Genomic DNA, 13,846 nt, shown 5'->3' on the forward strand with positions numbered 1-13,846 from the left:
AGTCTTGCTTACAACATAAAACTAGCCAAAATGTATTACCAGCAGTATGTTTTTTAAATATTAAGAATATTCATTATGCATGTTTATATTGATGATACATAAACATGTATGCTTTATTTTGATGTTGTAAGTCTAATTGTTATTGTTTACAATTTAATCAGTGTTTTTTCATAAGATAATATTTGACTTTTAATGTCAAATGTAATTCTGCAAAGTAACTTAGGCTGATACCTATGAATGTAATGGAGAAAAAAGTACATTATAATAAAAAAAGTATATAGAAAACACTCAAGTTAAGTTGCCTAGAAATAGCTGGAAATTGTAATCTGAAGTTCACTTTCAGTAGGCCACTTATTTACATTCTACCAATTACATTGTATTTAAACCCATTTCGAAGACATTGCCGTGCTGAGCAACCTCATATTAAAGCACTTTATATTCCAGACAGCAGCTCACTGTCACCACACCGGATCGTTCAGGTTTGAACCGTCCACACGGAGGCTGTTCCCGCTCCCCGCTTTTGGTAGTCGGGGCATCGGGGCCGAAATAGTCACGACTCTTTTGGTAATGTCGGCGGTGCCTGCAAGTCCTTTAGAGGGGAAAGCAACAGGCACACATGACAGCGCGTTAAAATGTCACGGGGGGTTACAAAGGATGCGATAAGACGGCGAAATTATGTAATGACTGTTATTGAAAACAACGTTTTTGGCCGCGTTCTGTCACGCAGACGTGACACATCCTAGAAAACTGAAGAAAATGGGATGAATGAAGAGGAATTTTCTTCAACCTCAGTGTTTACTCGTTCCTATTCGTGGTCACTGGGAGGGTCTGCGTCATGCCTCACGCTGATTGGTCTGGCAGTGGACCTGCTTTGCCAAGCCCACGGCTCAAGTTTGTATAAAGGCACGAAATATCAAAGAGTAAAGTGAATAAGGAAGTTTGGGATCAGTGATACTCAGTACAGTTTGTTATCCTGCCATCTATCTGATACTGGTAAATTGAAGCAAACTTAAAATATCAATTTGTACCTTTTTTTTTATTTTTGTGAATGATCTTTGAAAACATTGATGTTTTGAATTATTTGGCCCTTGTCTCTTGAGAAACCATTTCTCTGCTGGTCTGTTCCACAGTGATGATGAAGACCCAGCAGTCTCTTCATGTGGCCACTCCGGTGAGGCAGAGCCTTGCCCTGACTAAAGTAGCTGGGACCTCCGTTTACCTCAAGTTGGATTCATCCCAGCCTACAGGCTCCTTTAAGATCCGGGGCATCGGACACCTCTGCAAAACTGTGAGTAATTCTCATCTGCTCTGGTGGGATGTGTGTTGTCCTGTTGTGTCTCTGAGAGGCATAGCATAGATCCATAAGAACCAGTATGGACCCGTTTTCAGCTCCAGTCTGAACACTGGGGTGATGTATTAGTTCCCCTTTTTGACTGTAATGTTGTTTTTTCTTGTAGTGGGCTGAGCGAGGATGTGAGCGGTTTGTCTGCTGTTCAGGTAATAACGAAAGAAAAATCAATGAATGAACTGTCCGTGCCTCTGTCGGTGTGTTTTGGTGTGTAATCTTTGGCACTTTTGGCCCTAACAGGAGGAAACGCTGGTATGGCAGCAGCTTATTCTGCCCGTCAGCTCGGGGTACCTGCAACCATAGTAGTACCAAGTGTTACACCAAACCCAACAGTGGAGAGGCTGAAGGACGAAGGCGCCACTGTGGTTATCCACGGCAAGGTTAGTTAATGTCAAGGATTGTTTACTACAATATTTACATCATTCACACTCTATTTTTAGCATAAATAGTTACATGTTGGATTCTGGTTAAATTTTATGCACAGTTATTATAATTTTCTTATTTCTTGTCACATTTAGAACAGACTGAGAATGCAAAATGATTCATCCGATGAAATGAAGTTGTGTCTTGTCTCTTTCAGGCTCTAAATGAAAGCATTGAATACGGACAGCAGCTTGTGGCAAATAACCCCAGCTGGATATTCGTCTCTCCCTTTGACGATCCCCTCATCTGGTGAGACGATCTCTGCATGTGACAGCATGTACACAACTATATGTACTGTGCGGAAATTCTCGCATAGTAATCTCTCTGACGTAGGGAGATAAGAGACAAAGACATGATAAGACAGATTCTTCTCTTTCCTCTACAAATGAAATTGTTTTAGGATTTGCAACTGACTGATAGTAACGCCGGTCTTATCATGCGGTGTCATTCATGCGGGGTTGCAGGGGCTGTATGAGGTGTTATGTCAGATGCATGGTATCTTATCACAGTGCTAACTTTAAGGGACTGTCAGATAACGTAGGTACCACACCTCACAGACCGTAAACACCACTAAGGACTACTATTGACGTGATCAGCATTTTATAGCGCACCTGCATACAGACTGTTTCCTTCTTCACATTGCACGACAATCCAACTGAATTTAAAGGCACTGACAGGGTTGGGTTGTGCTTGTGTGTGCAGGGAAGGCCACACGTCTCTGGTGAAGGAGCTGGAGCAAGACCTACAGGAGAAGCCGGGCGCGATAGTGCTGTCGGTGGGAGGCGGAGGCCTGCTGAACGGAGTGGTGGAGGGACTGCGTCGTGCTGACTGGGCTGACGTGCCCATTGTAGCCATGGAAACCATAGGAGCACATAGCCTCAATGCAGCGATGAAGGCTGGGGAGCTGGTCACGTTACCTGAAATCACCAGGTTAAAATCTACTCATGGATATTGTATTCAAATAGTAACATTTTCCTCGCATAGCTCCTCTTTGCGTGTCAAGAGACTAACCCTTCTTTTTGCTCCTCAGTGTTGCAACCACGCTCGGCCTGACGAGGGTGTCCTCACAGACTTTTAAACTGGTGGGCGAGCACAAAGTCTTTTCAGAATTAGTCACAGACCAGGAGGCTGTAAAAGCTGTGGAGCGCTTTGTAGGTGAGTGGAACCTGCACCCGAACAGATGCACAACAGTTGTAAAAATGGCACCAATCAGCTGTGAGACTGAACTCTCCCGGTATCTCTACTTTCTGCAGATGACGAGAAGGTCCTGGTGGAGCCTGCCTGTGGTGCTGCCCTGGCAGCCGTGTACAGTGACATTATCAAACGGCTGCAGGATGAAGGCAAGCTGGCACAGCGCCTGGGCCCGGTGGTCATTGTGGTGTGCGGCGGCAACAACATCAGCATGGAGGAGCTAAGGAGGCTGAAAAAACAGCTCGGTGTTATCTAGCGTGGCCGACTACCTCGGGTCCTCCTGACCTTTCCCCCATTCCTCCATCAGCTGGTCTCAATCCATAAAGCCCAATATCCATGTGCTCTATAGACCAAATCATTCCAGACTGCGAGACTGTTCTGAGCACTGAGACGGAGACAAATGTGAGAGTGTGAGAGCTGTGATGCTGCTCTGGTAGAGCTAGTTTTTGACCAGAGAACGTACTGACAAATTTAGGTTGCATTTCTATTTGTATTTAGTGTGCTTGTGTGTTGTTCTGCTTTTGTACATTGAAATATATTTTAAAAATGAATAAATTATATTTCTGAATATTGTGTCTTTGGAATCATTTTCCTGCCTTGACAAATGTCTTATTCCTGACTGCAGATATGTGAAATACACATCAAACCTCTTCACGTTTTTAAATGTGCTTTCTATTTTCCTTAAAGAGTTCTACACTGTTTTAATACTGGAGCTAAAAGATAAGTAGGAGAGGCCAATATTAGCTTATTACAGATGTATTGTATCGGTGTATGTCGGCCGATTAAAGACATTGCTTGTTCAAAAATCCCAAACTAAGTCTGAGGTAATTAAAAACAGTGTCACAATTGTATAGTCCTGCTTAGTATGTCTTAGTCACAATTAAAAATAATCTAAGGGATCTAATTCAAGATTGTTTGCTTATGTAACGCTGTTGGCCGATGTGTTGATATCGGTATTTAAAAATACATTATCAATCACGCTGTTATATACACTGTATATCTCTGATGACTAGATTTTGGAAATCACAAATTACACTCTTCAAAACATGCATCCGAAGGAAAACCAAAATACTTGGAGCATTTAAAATGCGTATATACTGTATGTCTACATGTTGTATATGTGTTGCATTTGCTCTGTTAACCACAGACAGGGATGTTTAAACAGTGCGAGCACAGCGCAGTGCATCGGGGCCACAGCGTAATTACAATCTCAGCCATACCATTAAACTATTCATTGCATGACAATTCATTAATAGCTCTAGTCTCAGTAGCTTACGTTCCAATTATCTTCCCCTCTCCTCAGTGAGTGCTTTGGCAGGCACGATGAATACAGAATTACATTCTGAAGCCGCTTTGATCCCTTATGAATGAATGAGTATATCATAAAGTTTTTAATTTGACCAGTAACTTTAAAAAAAATGAATCATCCTAGAATGAGGTATTTAGTAGACAGCATTGCATTCCAGCCAGGTCAAGTGGCCTCACTGGCTTGCAGACAGAAGGTTACTGGGTCAGTCACATGTTGCATGACCACCGCAGACATCGTCACACCTTGTGACTATACGCTGAACGTCCCAGCATTCAATTGGCTGGATTTTTAGGGATGTGGCCCTTTTCCAAGCCACTCATTGGTCTGACGGTCATTAAAAAGGGTGGTGGGTTCCTTTATGTCACAAAGAAGGGAGACAGCTGCTTGTGAGGGACAGTCGATTGGTGAAACCATCAAGTCAACATGCTGGAGACATTCCTAGAATTCCTCTTGGGTAACCTCGTAGACTCGGTACTAAAACCAGACATTTTCCATCAAAATATTAGGGAAACTCGACCCATGGAGATGTTTTTTTTTGTTAAATGATTATCTGACAGATCACAGTTCTAAGTGACACATCAGTGGCTCTTTAATAATAGCTCAGCTGAAGAGCTATACACATTGTACGTATCTCCTATCAACTTGAGTTTGCAGCGGAAATATCTGAGCTATTTTTACAGAAGTTTTGCTGATGAAACATTGCGTCTACAGTTGTAGATGGTTCCCTTTGGCTATAGCATATAATGGAGCTGAAAGGACAGTCTGAGTCGGTGAGAAGCATGACTGGAGATCCAGCTGGAACTGGCCTGGCCCAGCACTCGCTGCTTTCAAAAGGTGTCTGGTGACATAACCAGGGTAGGTCGCAAGGGGTCCTTACATAAAAGGCATGTCCTATAGGAGACAAAGCATGTCTCACAGTCGTCATTCATCATGACCAACAGTCATTGTCTATGCACACATGTAAACAGGCATGTCTGCTACACCACGTCAACGCTGTTCAGTCCAGCATGCAAATGACCCATTTTGGGAGGATTTTACAGTAGAAAACATCCATTCATGACGCATGTTTATCTGAGCAATGCCTTAAAGAAAAATTAAGTAACATAAAATGTACTGGGTCAATATATAAAATACATAAAGAAATGGAAAATGGAATTTGTACATGAAGACATTTTTTTTTATTGTGACACAGAAATCTCAAATGCCATCTGATTCTTTACATCTGTATAATCCATTTTAGATATGTTAAGTTTCTGATGAGCAGAGGTAAGACAGTAAAAGTTAAGTTAATGCAACCATAAATAATTGTAATAAATATCAAGTAAATGTACAGCACACATTTTATCGCAACACCTCTTTGTATGGATATGTCCTTTTTATAACCTTATCTCCCGCCCCGGAGGAGGAAGTAGAGGAGAGAGCGTCCCCGTTAGCAGCGGTAAATCACCCTTTAAAAAGAACTCAACCAAAACTAAAACTTGCAAGCAATTCAACAATCCAAGATGCGCCAAATGTTTTTCAGTTCTATCCAAGTAAAATGGTGATTTTACTTATACAAGAAAACATGTTTCACCATGAGTAGAAGAAATTGAATCCATCTGAGTACAAGACAAAAGGTGATTAGATTACTGGTTTTTCCAAAATTCATAAAAAATAACAACACAACAAACTGGATATCCAACAGACATTGCCTAGTTTGCTCATTTTAGAATATTTTCTTGGAAGAGTAGTGCAAACCAAAACCAAAAAGTATAAGGTGAGGTGAATTAGCAATTAATAAAAACTGCCATCAAACATAACGTCAGTCTATTTACATTTTTTTTCGCCCGGATTTAATTTTTACACAGCTAAATATTTGGTTATGAGTAAAATGAACCAACAAAGAAAAACAGCAAAACCCTGTTCTTCTTTCAATAAAGAAAATTGTGAAAACGCAGAACTCAGGATAATCCGCCGCCCCTCCCCCAGTGTATGTGTGTAGACCGTGTATGTTGGGGAGCGAGGGGGGGGGGGTTGTTGCACATTCAGTAGCAGTAGCACACAAACCATGTAGGAGAGCAGCTCTTGAGAATATCATCTCAGGAACACAGGATTTCACAGACCTGTAACGCAAGCATAACAGAGCCAGCAGACCTCTCTCCTGTCGTTCAATCTACCTGACCCAACATGCCGCCAAAGCTACTCGAAAAACCAAAGAGCAATTTCATAAACTAATAGATTAATATGACTTTTTACACGACTTAAATACCCTCTCTTCAGAGACTTGGATAAAATGTATTCAGTTTATATAGGCATAAGTTAGTTTGTCCATTAGCAGTTCATATTTTTTATTTTTTTTTAAACAGGCAGTAAACTACATAATATCCTGTACAGCACTTGTTCACATCTTGTGCCTGCTCATAGCTGACATGGTCAAAAATAGGTAGCGTCTCACATTTCTTTTTTTTTTCTGGTAGTAGTCGTACCTGCGTCTCAAACGTCAGATAATTCTCTGGAAATCACGGGTTTCTCTTCACACACATCCAGCATAACCCTCCGGAGAGAGGCTCCTACAGCGAAGGCCCCCACAGAGGGGAGACTGAGGGAGGCAGCTAGGGTAAGCATTAGGAGGGATACAGTTGGTTTGTTGCCTTCACAGCAATGCAAAGTTCCACAACTCATAGTTTTGCTGAAACCGCGCTTTCAATACTAAAATGGTACCAGAAAGAGGATTCAGCAGTCTTGAATTAAATTTGCAACTGTAAAGTGCTGATCTGAAGTCATCCTATTTAGTTGTTAAATTCACAGAACTTGACTGAAACTTGTTAAACCCTCTGTTAAAGGTGGGGGAAGGGGAAGGCGAACGGAAAAAAAAAAAGCGCGTCACAGTTGTTTCACTTCAATGCCATCCTTAAAAACTCAGTGCATCCAGAACAGACACGTGTTAACAGTGTCAGATTATCTTCCCTGAATTCTTCACAAAAATGCATCAAACACATCATGAAATGTAGTATTTGTGTAAACTGCAAAAAACAAACAAAACAAAACAGGGGTAAACATGCAACGCAATAATAGCCACCCAAAATAAAATGTGTGATTTTGTTGAAGCAGCAGAGCGTAAAGAGCTGTATACGCTTGGGAACATGGGGTTGTCGAGTCTTCCTAACCGCTGAGGGGGTCCTCGCGGTAGTGGATGGCGTATCGCAGTTTCTCCAGCATCACATCCAAAGATGTGTACTGGGGCAGTTTCACCATGAACATACAGGTCTCCACGCGGATGTAGCGCGAATCTGGCTGACCTGGAGAGAAGAGAAACAGGAAGGTGCATCACAACAAAACCACCTACTACTTCTGTTGCATAATGAGTCTTGTTACGTATGTTTACTACTGGAGTTATACATGAAACGGAAGGAGGGACAATGAGTTGCTGAGTAGCAAGTGTTCACGATTTATGTGCTGATAAAAGTGAGTGTTAACAAATCTTATCTGCAGTAAACCTGAGTAGACAGTTTGTGTTTATTCTGCCATTCTAAATAGTGACAAAGGAAACTAGGACAGATCCCAATTCTGTGAAAGATGAGAAGTTCACACATGTGAAACAGGATCCCCTCCTGCATGGAACAGCTTTACATGTCCATTATACAAATCTATTCATTTAAAAAACACAAGATATGGCAAACAACATGTTCAAAGTCTGTCTGAGGTTACAGGACGAGGTGCTTTGATAATCCCTATCAGTAGTTTCTGTACTAAGAAGAACATCACGCAGAGATAGCAGCCCTTCTGTCCAATCACGGCCCTGTTAAAAGCTTGTTAGCCATTACCTGCAGCTCCATCAGGGGGGGCGATCTTCATGGGGTAAGGGGGGACATGGGCGGTGTCTGGCCCCCCATCCTTGCAGGGGCAGGTGAACGGTATTCGCTCCTGGTTGCAGGCAAACTTAATGAACTTGCAGAGCTCTTCTTGAGTGAACATCTCCAAGGCGATCCAGAAGAACTCGATGTGCTGGTCGGTCTCCATCAGACCCACCTGATACATGGTGTGAGCCTACAGAGGGACACAGCAGGGCATTCTCTGATTACACTCTATTAATACTAACCTGTCAGAAAAGAAGGCGTTTCTCTTGTAAAACCATATCTATTAGCGATTGGCCCACAACAGGTTTGCATTATATATGTTTACACAGATTTCAACAGGCACTTTCACACAAACATACCTTAAGGAACTCCAGGTTGATGTAAGGCAAGCCGCAGGTGCGCAGCTCCATCTCCAGGGGGCTGAGCATGGTGAGCAGCTGCAGGGGAATGATTGAACCGAGCCCTGCGCGCACCGCCGTCATACACTCTTTGTTCTGCAGCTCCCTCAGACGAAGACTCCGCACCGCCCGCGCGTACATATCCTTATTCTCCCAGCTTTACACACACAAACAAGCACACAATGTATAAAAGATTATAAAAGATTGATATCTAGGTCTTACTGATAACTAAGTTGATTGAGTCAAGTTTTCAGGTAACGTTTCCTGTACCTGACGGTGAGGCTGCGACCACCCTGACAAAGCTCCACCTCATCACCCAACATAGTGACATAGGTGAAGGTGCAGCAGGGCCGGCTGGGAGAGTCGGGGCTTTCTCCTGAATGGTGTAGGGAGGAGATCTCCGCACACAGCGCCTCCAGCTCCGTCTCATCACTCGTCTGCAGGGTCAGAAAGCAAACGTCACGTTAAGGTCAACAGAATAATGGTATTAGCAGGAAACAACATGATGCATACACTACTGGTCCCTTTACATTTTCAAACTTTTTGACGTAGTTGTAGGTCAGCACATCAGCTTCCTGCAGGTCCTGCTCTGGGTCGAGGGACTCGCCCACCAGAACCTTCCAAAAAGAGCCCAGGAGGTCCAAAGGAAGTGGCACATCAGCACGGACGGCTATGCCAAGAAGCTGACCGAAGAAGTGCAACAGCTGTTCTTCTGCATAGCTGATAGGGCAGGGCGTCAGGATGTACTTCCCCTGAGAACACAAACAAACAACGATAAAGACTACATCATTTTTGATTCACTTTCTTGTGCTAGATATGAAGAACAAAAAAGGGATACTGAAGGACATACCGAAAACATGTCAGATCCTGAAAAACCTTACCTTGTTACGGTTGGCTGCAGCACTGGGGCAGAGGAGCAGTAGAGAGAGAGCAGAACTCTGTAACTCCTTACACACCTGCCACAGGAAATGTCTGAAGGAGCCACCTGGAGAGACACATTCATCAAAGATACAGTACGGTCTGAAAAAAAGATGAGACTGAAGGGCAGTACAAAAAAAAAAAGATGTGAAGGAGAAATTCTAACTTGTGCCATGAACTTCCTCTCCAGTGAAGCGGATGTTGAAGGCATAGGTCGGGTCTCCTCCGCTGGCCAGTTTCACACAAAGCTGGGACGACGGCACGCAAGAAAGCTGGCGCGCTGCCTGGCATAAATATGTGTTCTCTGATGATCTGATCTCACCTGTAGAACAGATGAAAGAATGCTTGCAAAGATCCAATACAAGTGACATGAAATGGGAAACATGTGAACAAGAAAAAAGGAATGCATACCTCCCACAATCTCTAGAGGGTCCAGTGTAATCTCTGGGGCAGCATGGTCAGCTGTCCGCTGTACTGTAGCATTCAGTACTCTGTTCATTACAGTCACCTTAGTGTCGTAGAAGATCAGACCTGTAACCAGTGGAGATAGCAGGTAGTGAGGGAGATTATACAGATTTTAACAAGGCAGGTTTGCTGTATAGGTCAAAACACTTGGCCCATTACGTCCCCTTGACCTGCGAGATCCTGCTCACCTTTGGCCTCACATAACAGCGCTGCAATGCAGTTTTGATAGGTCAGTGTCTGTCTCAGCTCCACTAGCGGCAGGAAGAAACTCTCCAGGGTGTTGTTGAGGGACTGCAGAAGAGCAAAGCGCAAGCGCATGCTCTCCACGGGTACATCTGAAAACACACACACACACACACACACACACACACACACACACACACACACACACACACACACACACACACACACACACACACACACACACACACACACACACACACACACACACACACACACACACACACACACACACACACACGGTAAATGTACTAGACGACAAAACGAGTGTGACTTACAGAATGTAGCAAGAATGCATGTGCAACACTATAGTTGACAGGACAACAACAGGATTTGGGCCGTTTTGTTCATCTTGTTGACACAGAGAGTAACAAACAAAGAGGTTTACTTACTGAGCAGGCTGGCCACACGAGGATCAGCAGTGTCACCGGGGTCCAGGTAGACCTCATGGGGGTGGAGTCTGGCTGGTGTGATGGCCAGGTGACGGCAGAGCCTGTTGATGTACTGGACCAATGCCACGTCCATTTCCAAGCTCCACTTTCTGCAGGCCTTCTGGGCGTGACGAGTGTCTATACAGGTGCACCTGGTAAAGAGGACGGCTGCGGTTAGCAAGTGTTCATTGCTAGCTTTCTTTTTTATTTTCAAGTACAGAAATAGGCAAATGCTGCATTACACTTAGATAACTAGTGTGGAAATGACAATTTAATTTTTAATTGCATTAATTAATGAATTTCATTCTATGGTCGGAGATTTTGAAATTAATTAGAAGTGACCCGTTTCTTTAAAGGGGGCACATTTTGTCCCATCACAACCTGTTGGGTTCCCAGACAGCTTGTTTACAGCACTCAGAGGGCTGCTTATTGGGTATGACATTCTCCAGGCTCACCTTTCAAAATGGAGGTCATAACCACAAGCCAGAATTGCCCTCCAGACGCTACGGATGTCCTGCTTGGCACGGTCAACGGCAAATTTATGGAAGCCTTCCAGTGTCAAGTACTTCTCCTCTGGAACTTAAGAAGACAAAGCGGTATGTGAGGCAGCTTGGTTTCAAAACAGGACTCACATTTACTCTTGTATGATAGTAGAGCATCACAGCAGGGATACCAAGATACCTGTAATTTCTAGTTACAATTATTCAACCCCTATTGCAAATTAGGTTTATAGGCAGAATTTACAAACTTTTCAGCTGTTTTCAATCGCTCAACACAACTAATACTACAAGTGGTTTCTCCTAATTCAACACAAAATGTCACTTTTAATGACTACTGCAGTCTCAAAATTATTCAACTCCTTCATGACAAGCATCTTTAGTACTTAGTAGAGCACCCTTTTGCGGTTATGACCTGATGCAAACATGATGCATAGCCAGACACCAGGTTCTGACAGCATTCCTGAGGAATCTGAGACCATTCCTCACATGCAATGGCCTCCAGCTCTCTACTATTCTTGGGTTTGCGTGCTGCAACCACCTTCTTCAAAGAGAGATTTTCTATGGGGTTCAAGTCAGGCGACTGTGACGGTCACTCTAGAATCTTTCAGGACTTTTTTCTGAAACCAAGGTGGAGTTTGAGGTATGCTTGGGATCATTGTCTTGTTGGAAGGTCCAACGACGCCCAAGCTTCAGCTTCCTCACAGACGGCAGGACGTTTTCTCCTCGGATTTCCTGATACTTGATTGAATCTGCAGGTTTCCAGCGCCAGAAGAAGCAAAGCAGCCCCGGAGCATCACTCAGCCACCGCCATGCTTCACTTTAGGCAGGGTGTTCTCCTCAGCGTATGCTTCATTCTTCCTCCTCCAGACATACCGCTGGGCCGACAAGTTCCAGCCTTGCTTCATCGCTCCACAGAACAGAATCCCAAAACTTCTGTGGCTTATTAATATGGTAATAAGGTTTTCTTGTGCTTTTGGGTCAGTAGTGGCGTACGTCTTGGAGTTTGTGCATGGAGACCTTCAGCGTTTAGTATGCGCCTTACTGTGGGAACTGAAACCTCAGTGCCTGCTGCCACCAAGTCTTGCTGCAGGTCTCTTGCAGTCTCTCGAGGGTTTTTGGCCACCTGCCGCCTCAGAAGTCTGGTGGCAGCCGTTGAAAGCTTCCTCTTTCTGCCACGTCCAGGTAGTGTAAGCCAGTGTTCCTTTAACTTTGAACTTGCTAACTATGCTTCCAACGGTATCTCTAGGAACATTCAGTGCCTTTGCTATCTTTTTGTATCATTTTCCTTGTTTGTGCAAGGCAATGATCTCTTATCGGACAATTCTCTTCTTGACGTATTTCTAATATGCAATCACACGTCGCTGCCAGTCCAGGTATTTGATGTGTTCTATCTCAAGCACACCTGATGCAACTAATGAGGCCCTTGATTAGTTGCATTTGAGCATAACTGTATATAAAACTAAGACAAAAGCAGAAATCTTTACTTTTCTGTCACTGGATTGATCAGTTAATAGTTTTCATTAATTCTTGATAAAAAATGATTTGGTCTCTGTTAGAAACATTTTGTAAACACTACTTTAACCCCACTATCTATAACTGAAACATACGTATTCAGTGATGTGTGTCTCATTACTGACAAACCTTCAACTTTCTTAGCAGGAGATTTTTCCACCTCCTTCTCATCAGGTCTGGATTTCTCTGGAGATTTGGGCTTCAGGACGGTCTTCTTTTCACTCAGAGCCGTCCTGGCAGAGTTAGGAGACAAATGTAATCTATAAATATTATCGTGTCAAAGAGTAAATGTACCTACACACGTGCTTGAAAACATATCACTCACCTGACACTGTGGAGCACAGACTTTTCCTTGGTGGGAGGTTTGGTGATAGGCCTCTTGGTGCTCACTACCTTGCCTTGGTGCTGTTCTTTTCCTGCTTTGCTGTATTTGTTCTTATTGGGCTTGGGAGTGCCATACTTTCTAAGAATCTGATACAAACAAATCATATTGTCACACACGAAGGTACATAAAGTATAGTTGAAACAATTTACTTGTGGTGCTTGATGTCAGAGGGAAGTAGGGGAGAGTTTCAAAATGTTACACTTGAAAATAGAATGCAAAAAAAGGATCACAGGACGATTCAGCGTTTGAATTTCTGCTATCAATGTATTCTGTTATACCTGAGTAAGCTGGTCCTCAAGTACTTTCTTTGGATGCCTGACGTTGGTGAAGAAAGTGTGCAGTAAGTTGCCAGGGGTCTGAGCATTGATCTGCTCCTTGCTGAGGTAAATGTCAGATACTTTCACTGGCTTGGCCGGTGTGAGGCTGAGCATCTGCTCCGAGTGCACGCAGCTCTTAAACACATCTGTGAGGACATCTCGTGCTCCGGGTACAAGCTTGTCACCTTGAAACATGGAGATTGATTGTTAAATATTTGGCAGATATTGGCAGGACTAATGTCGCTGTGCAAAAACAGACAATATGGTAATCAAACACCCACCTCTGACGGACTTGTCCAGGAAGTAGTCTTCAAGGGCAGAGCTTCCCTGTGTGTCAAACAGGCTTTGGTTAACACTGGAGGCTGTGAGGATCTCCTCATTGGTCAACTCCATTAGTTCCTCTTCACCTTCAAGACTGGACAGGCCGATCAGGTCACTGCTGTTGAAAAGACTGGCACGGATTTTTTCCACTTTTGCCCGAGAACGAACCTGTGATTAACGAAAGAAAGACGTATTTCAACAACACAAAATCAAAACAGCTTAGATCTATAATGGGGCTTTTAATCAACTCAC

The 13,846-nt window shown here is 43.4% G+C and overlaps 2 protein-coding genes across 2 annotated transcripts in view; one reads left to right on the top strand and one right to left on the bottom strand.

Annotated features, from left to right (window-relative positions):
* The first annotated feature begins 939 nt into the window (after nucleotides 1-939).
* On the top strand, nucleotides 940-3,513 carry LOC306697988 (L-serine dehydratase/L-threonine deaminase-like). Its single transcript, XM_079162115.1, has 8 exons — nucleotides 940-993; nucleotides 1,131-1,288; nucleotides 1,458-1,497; nucleotides 1,589-1,728; nucleotides 1,929-2,020; nucleotides 2,474-2,701; nucleotides 2,802-2,926; nucleotides 3,025-3,513. The coding sequence occupies exons 2-8, from the start codon at nucleotides 1,133-1,135 to the stop codon at nucleotides 3,216-3,218; spliced, it is 975 nt and encodes a 324-aa protein (XP_079018241.1). The 5' UTR covers nucleotides 940-993; nucleotides 1,131-1,132; the 3' UTR covers nucleotides 3,219-3,513.
* Nucleotides 3,514-5,434: 1,921 nt separating this feature from the next.
* Nucleotides 5,435-13,846, bottom strand: part of hectd4 (HECT domain E3 ubiquitin protein ligase 4) — a 36,536-nt gene continuing 28,124 nt past the window's right edge. The window contains exons 62-76 of the mRNA XM_079161582.1: nucleotides 13,555-13,762; nucleotides 13,235-13,458; nucleotides 12,897-13,042; nucleotides 12,701-12,804; nucleotides 11,015-11,138; nucleotides 10,521-10,711; nucleotides 10,077-10,223; nucleotides 9,835-9,954; nucleotides 9,590-9,745; nucleotides 9,387-9,490; nucleotides 9,036-9,257; nucleotides 8,776-8,942; nucleotides 8,467-8,662; nucleotides 8,075-8,297; nucleotides 5,435-7,549 (exon numbers count right to left, since the gene is read on the bottom strand). Coding sequence (XP_079017708.1) covers nucleotides 7,413-7,549; nucleotides 8,075-8,297; nucleotides 8,467-8,662; nucleotides 8,776-8,942; nucleotides 9,036-9,257; nucleotides 9,387-9,490; nucleotides 9,590-9,745; nucleotides 9,835-9,954; nucleotides 10,077-10,223; nucleotides 10,521-10,711; nucleotides 11,015-11,138; nucleotides 12,701-12,804; nucleotides 12,897-13,042; nucleotides 13,235-13,458; nucleotides 13,555-13,762 — 2,469 coding nt within the window. The 3' untranslated portion in view covers nucleotides 5,435-7,412. The remainder of the gene's footprint in view (nucleotides 7,550-8,074; nucleotides 8,298-8,466; nucleotides 8,663-8,775; nucleotides 8,943-9,035; nucleotides 9,258-9,386; nucleotides 9,491-9,589; nucleotides 9,746-9,834; nucleotides 9,955-10,076; nucleotides 10,224-10,520; nucleotides 10,712-11,014; nucleotides 11,139-12,700; nucleotides 12,805-12,896; nucleotides 13,043-13,234; nucleotides 13,459-13,554; nucleotides 13,763-13,846) is intronic.

Source organism: Pholis gunnellus, assembly GCF_910591455.1.
Source record: "Pholis gunnellus genome assembly, chromosome: 6".
NCBI lineage: Eukaryota > Metazoa > Chordata > Actinopteri > Perciformes > Pholidae > Pholis > Pholis gunnellus.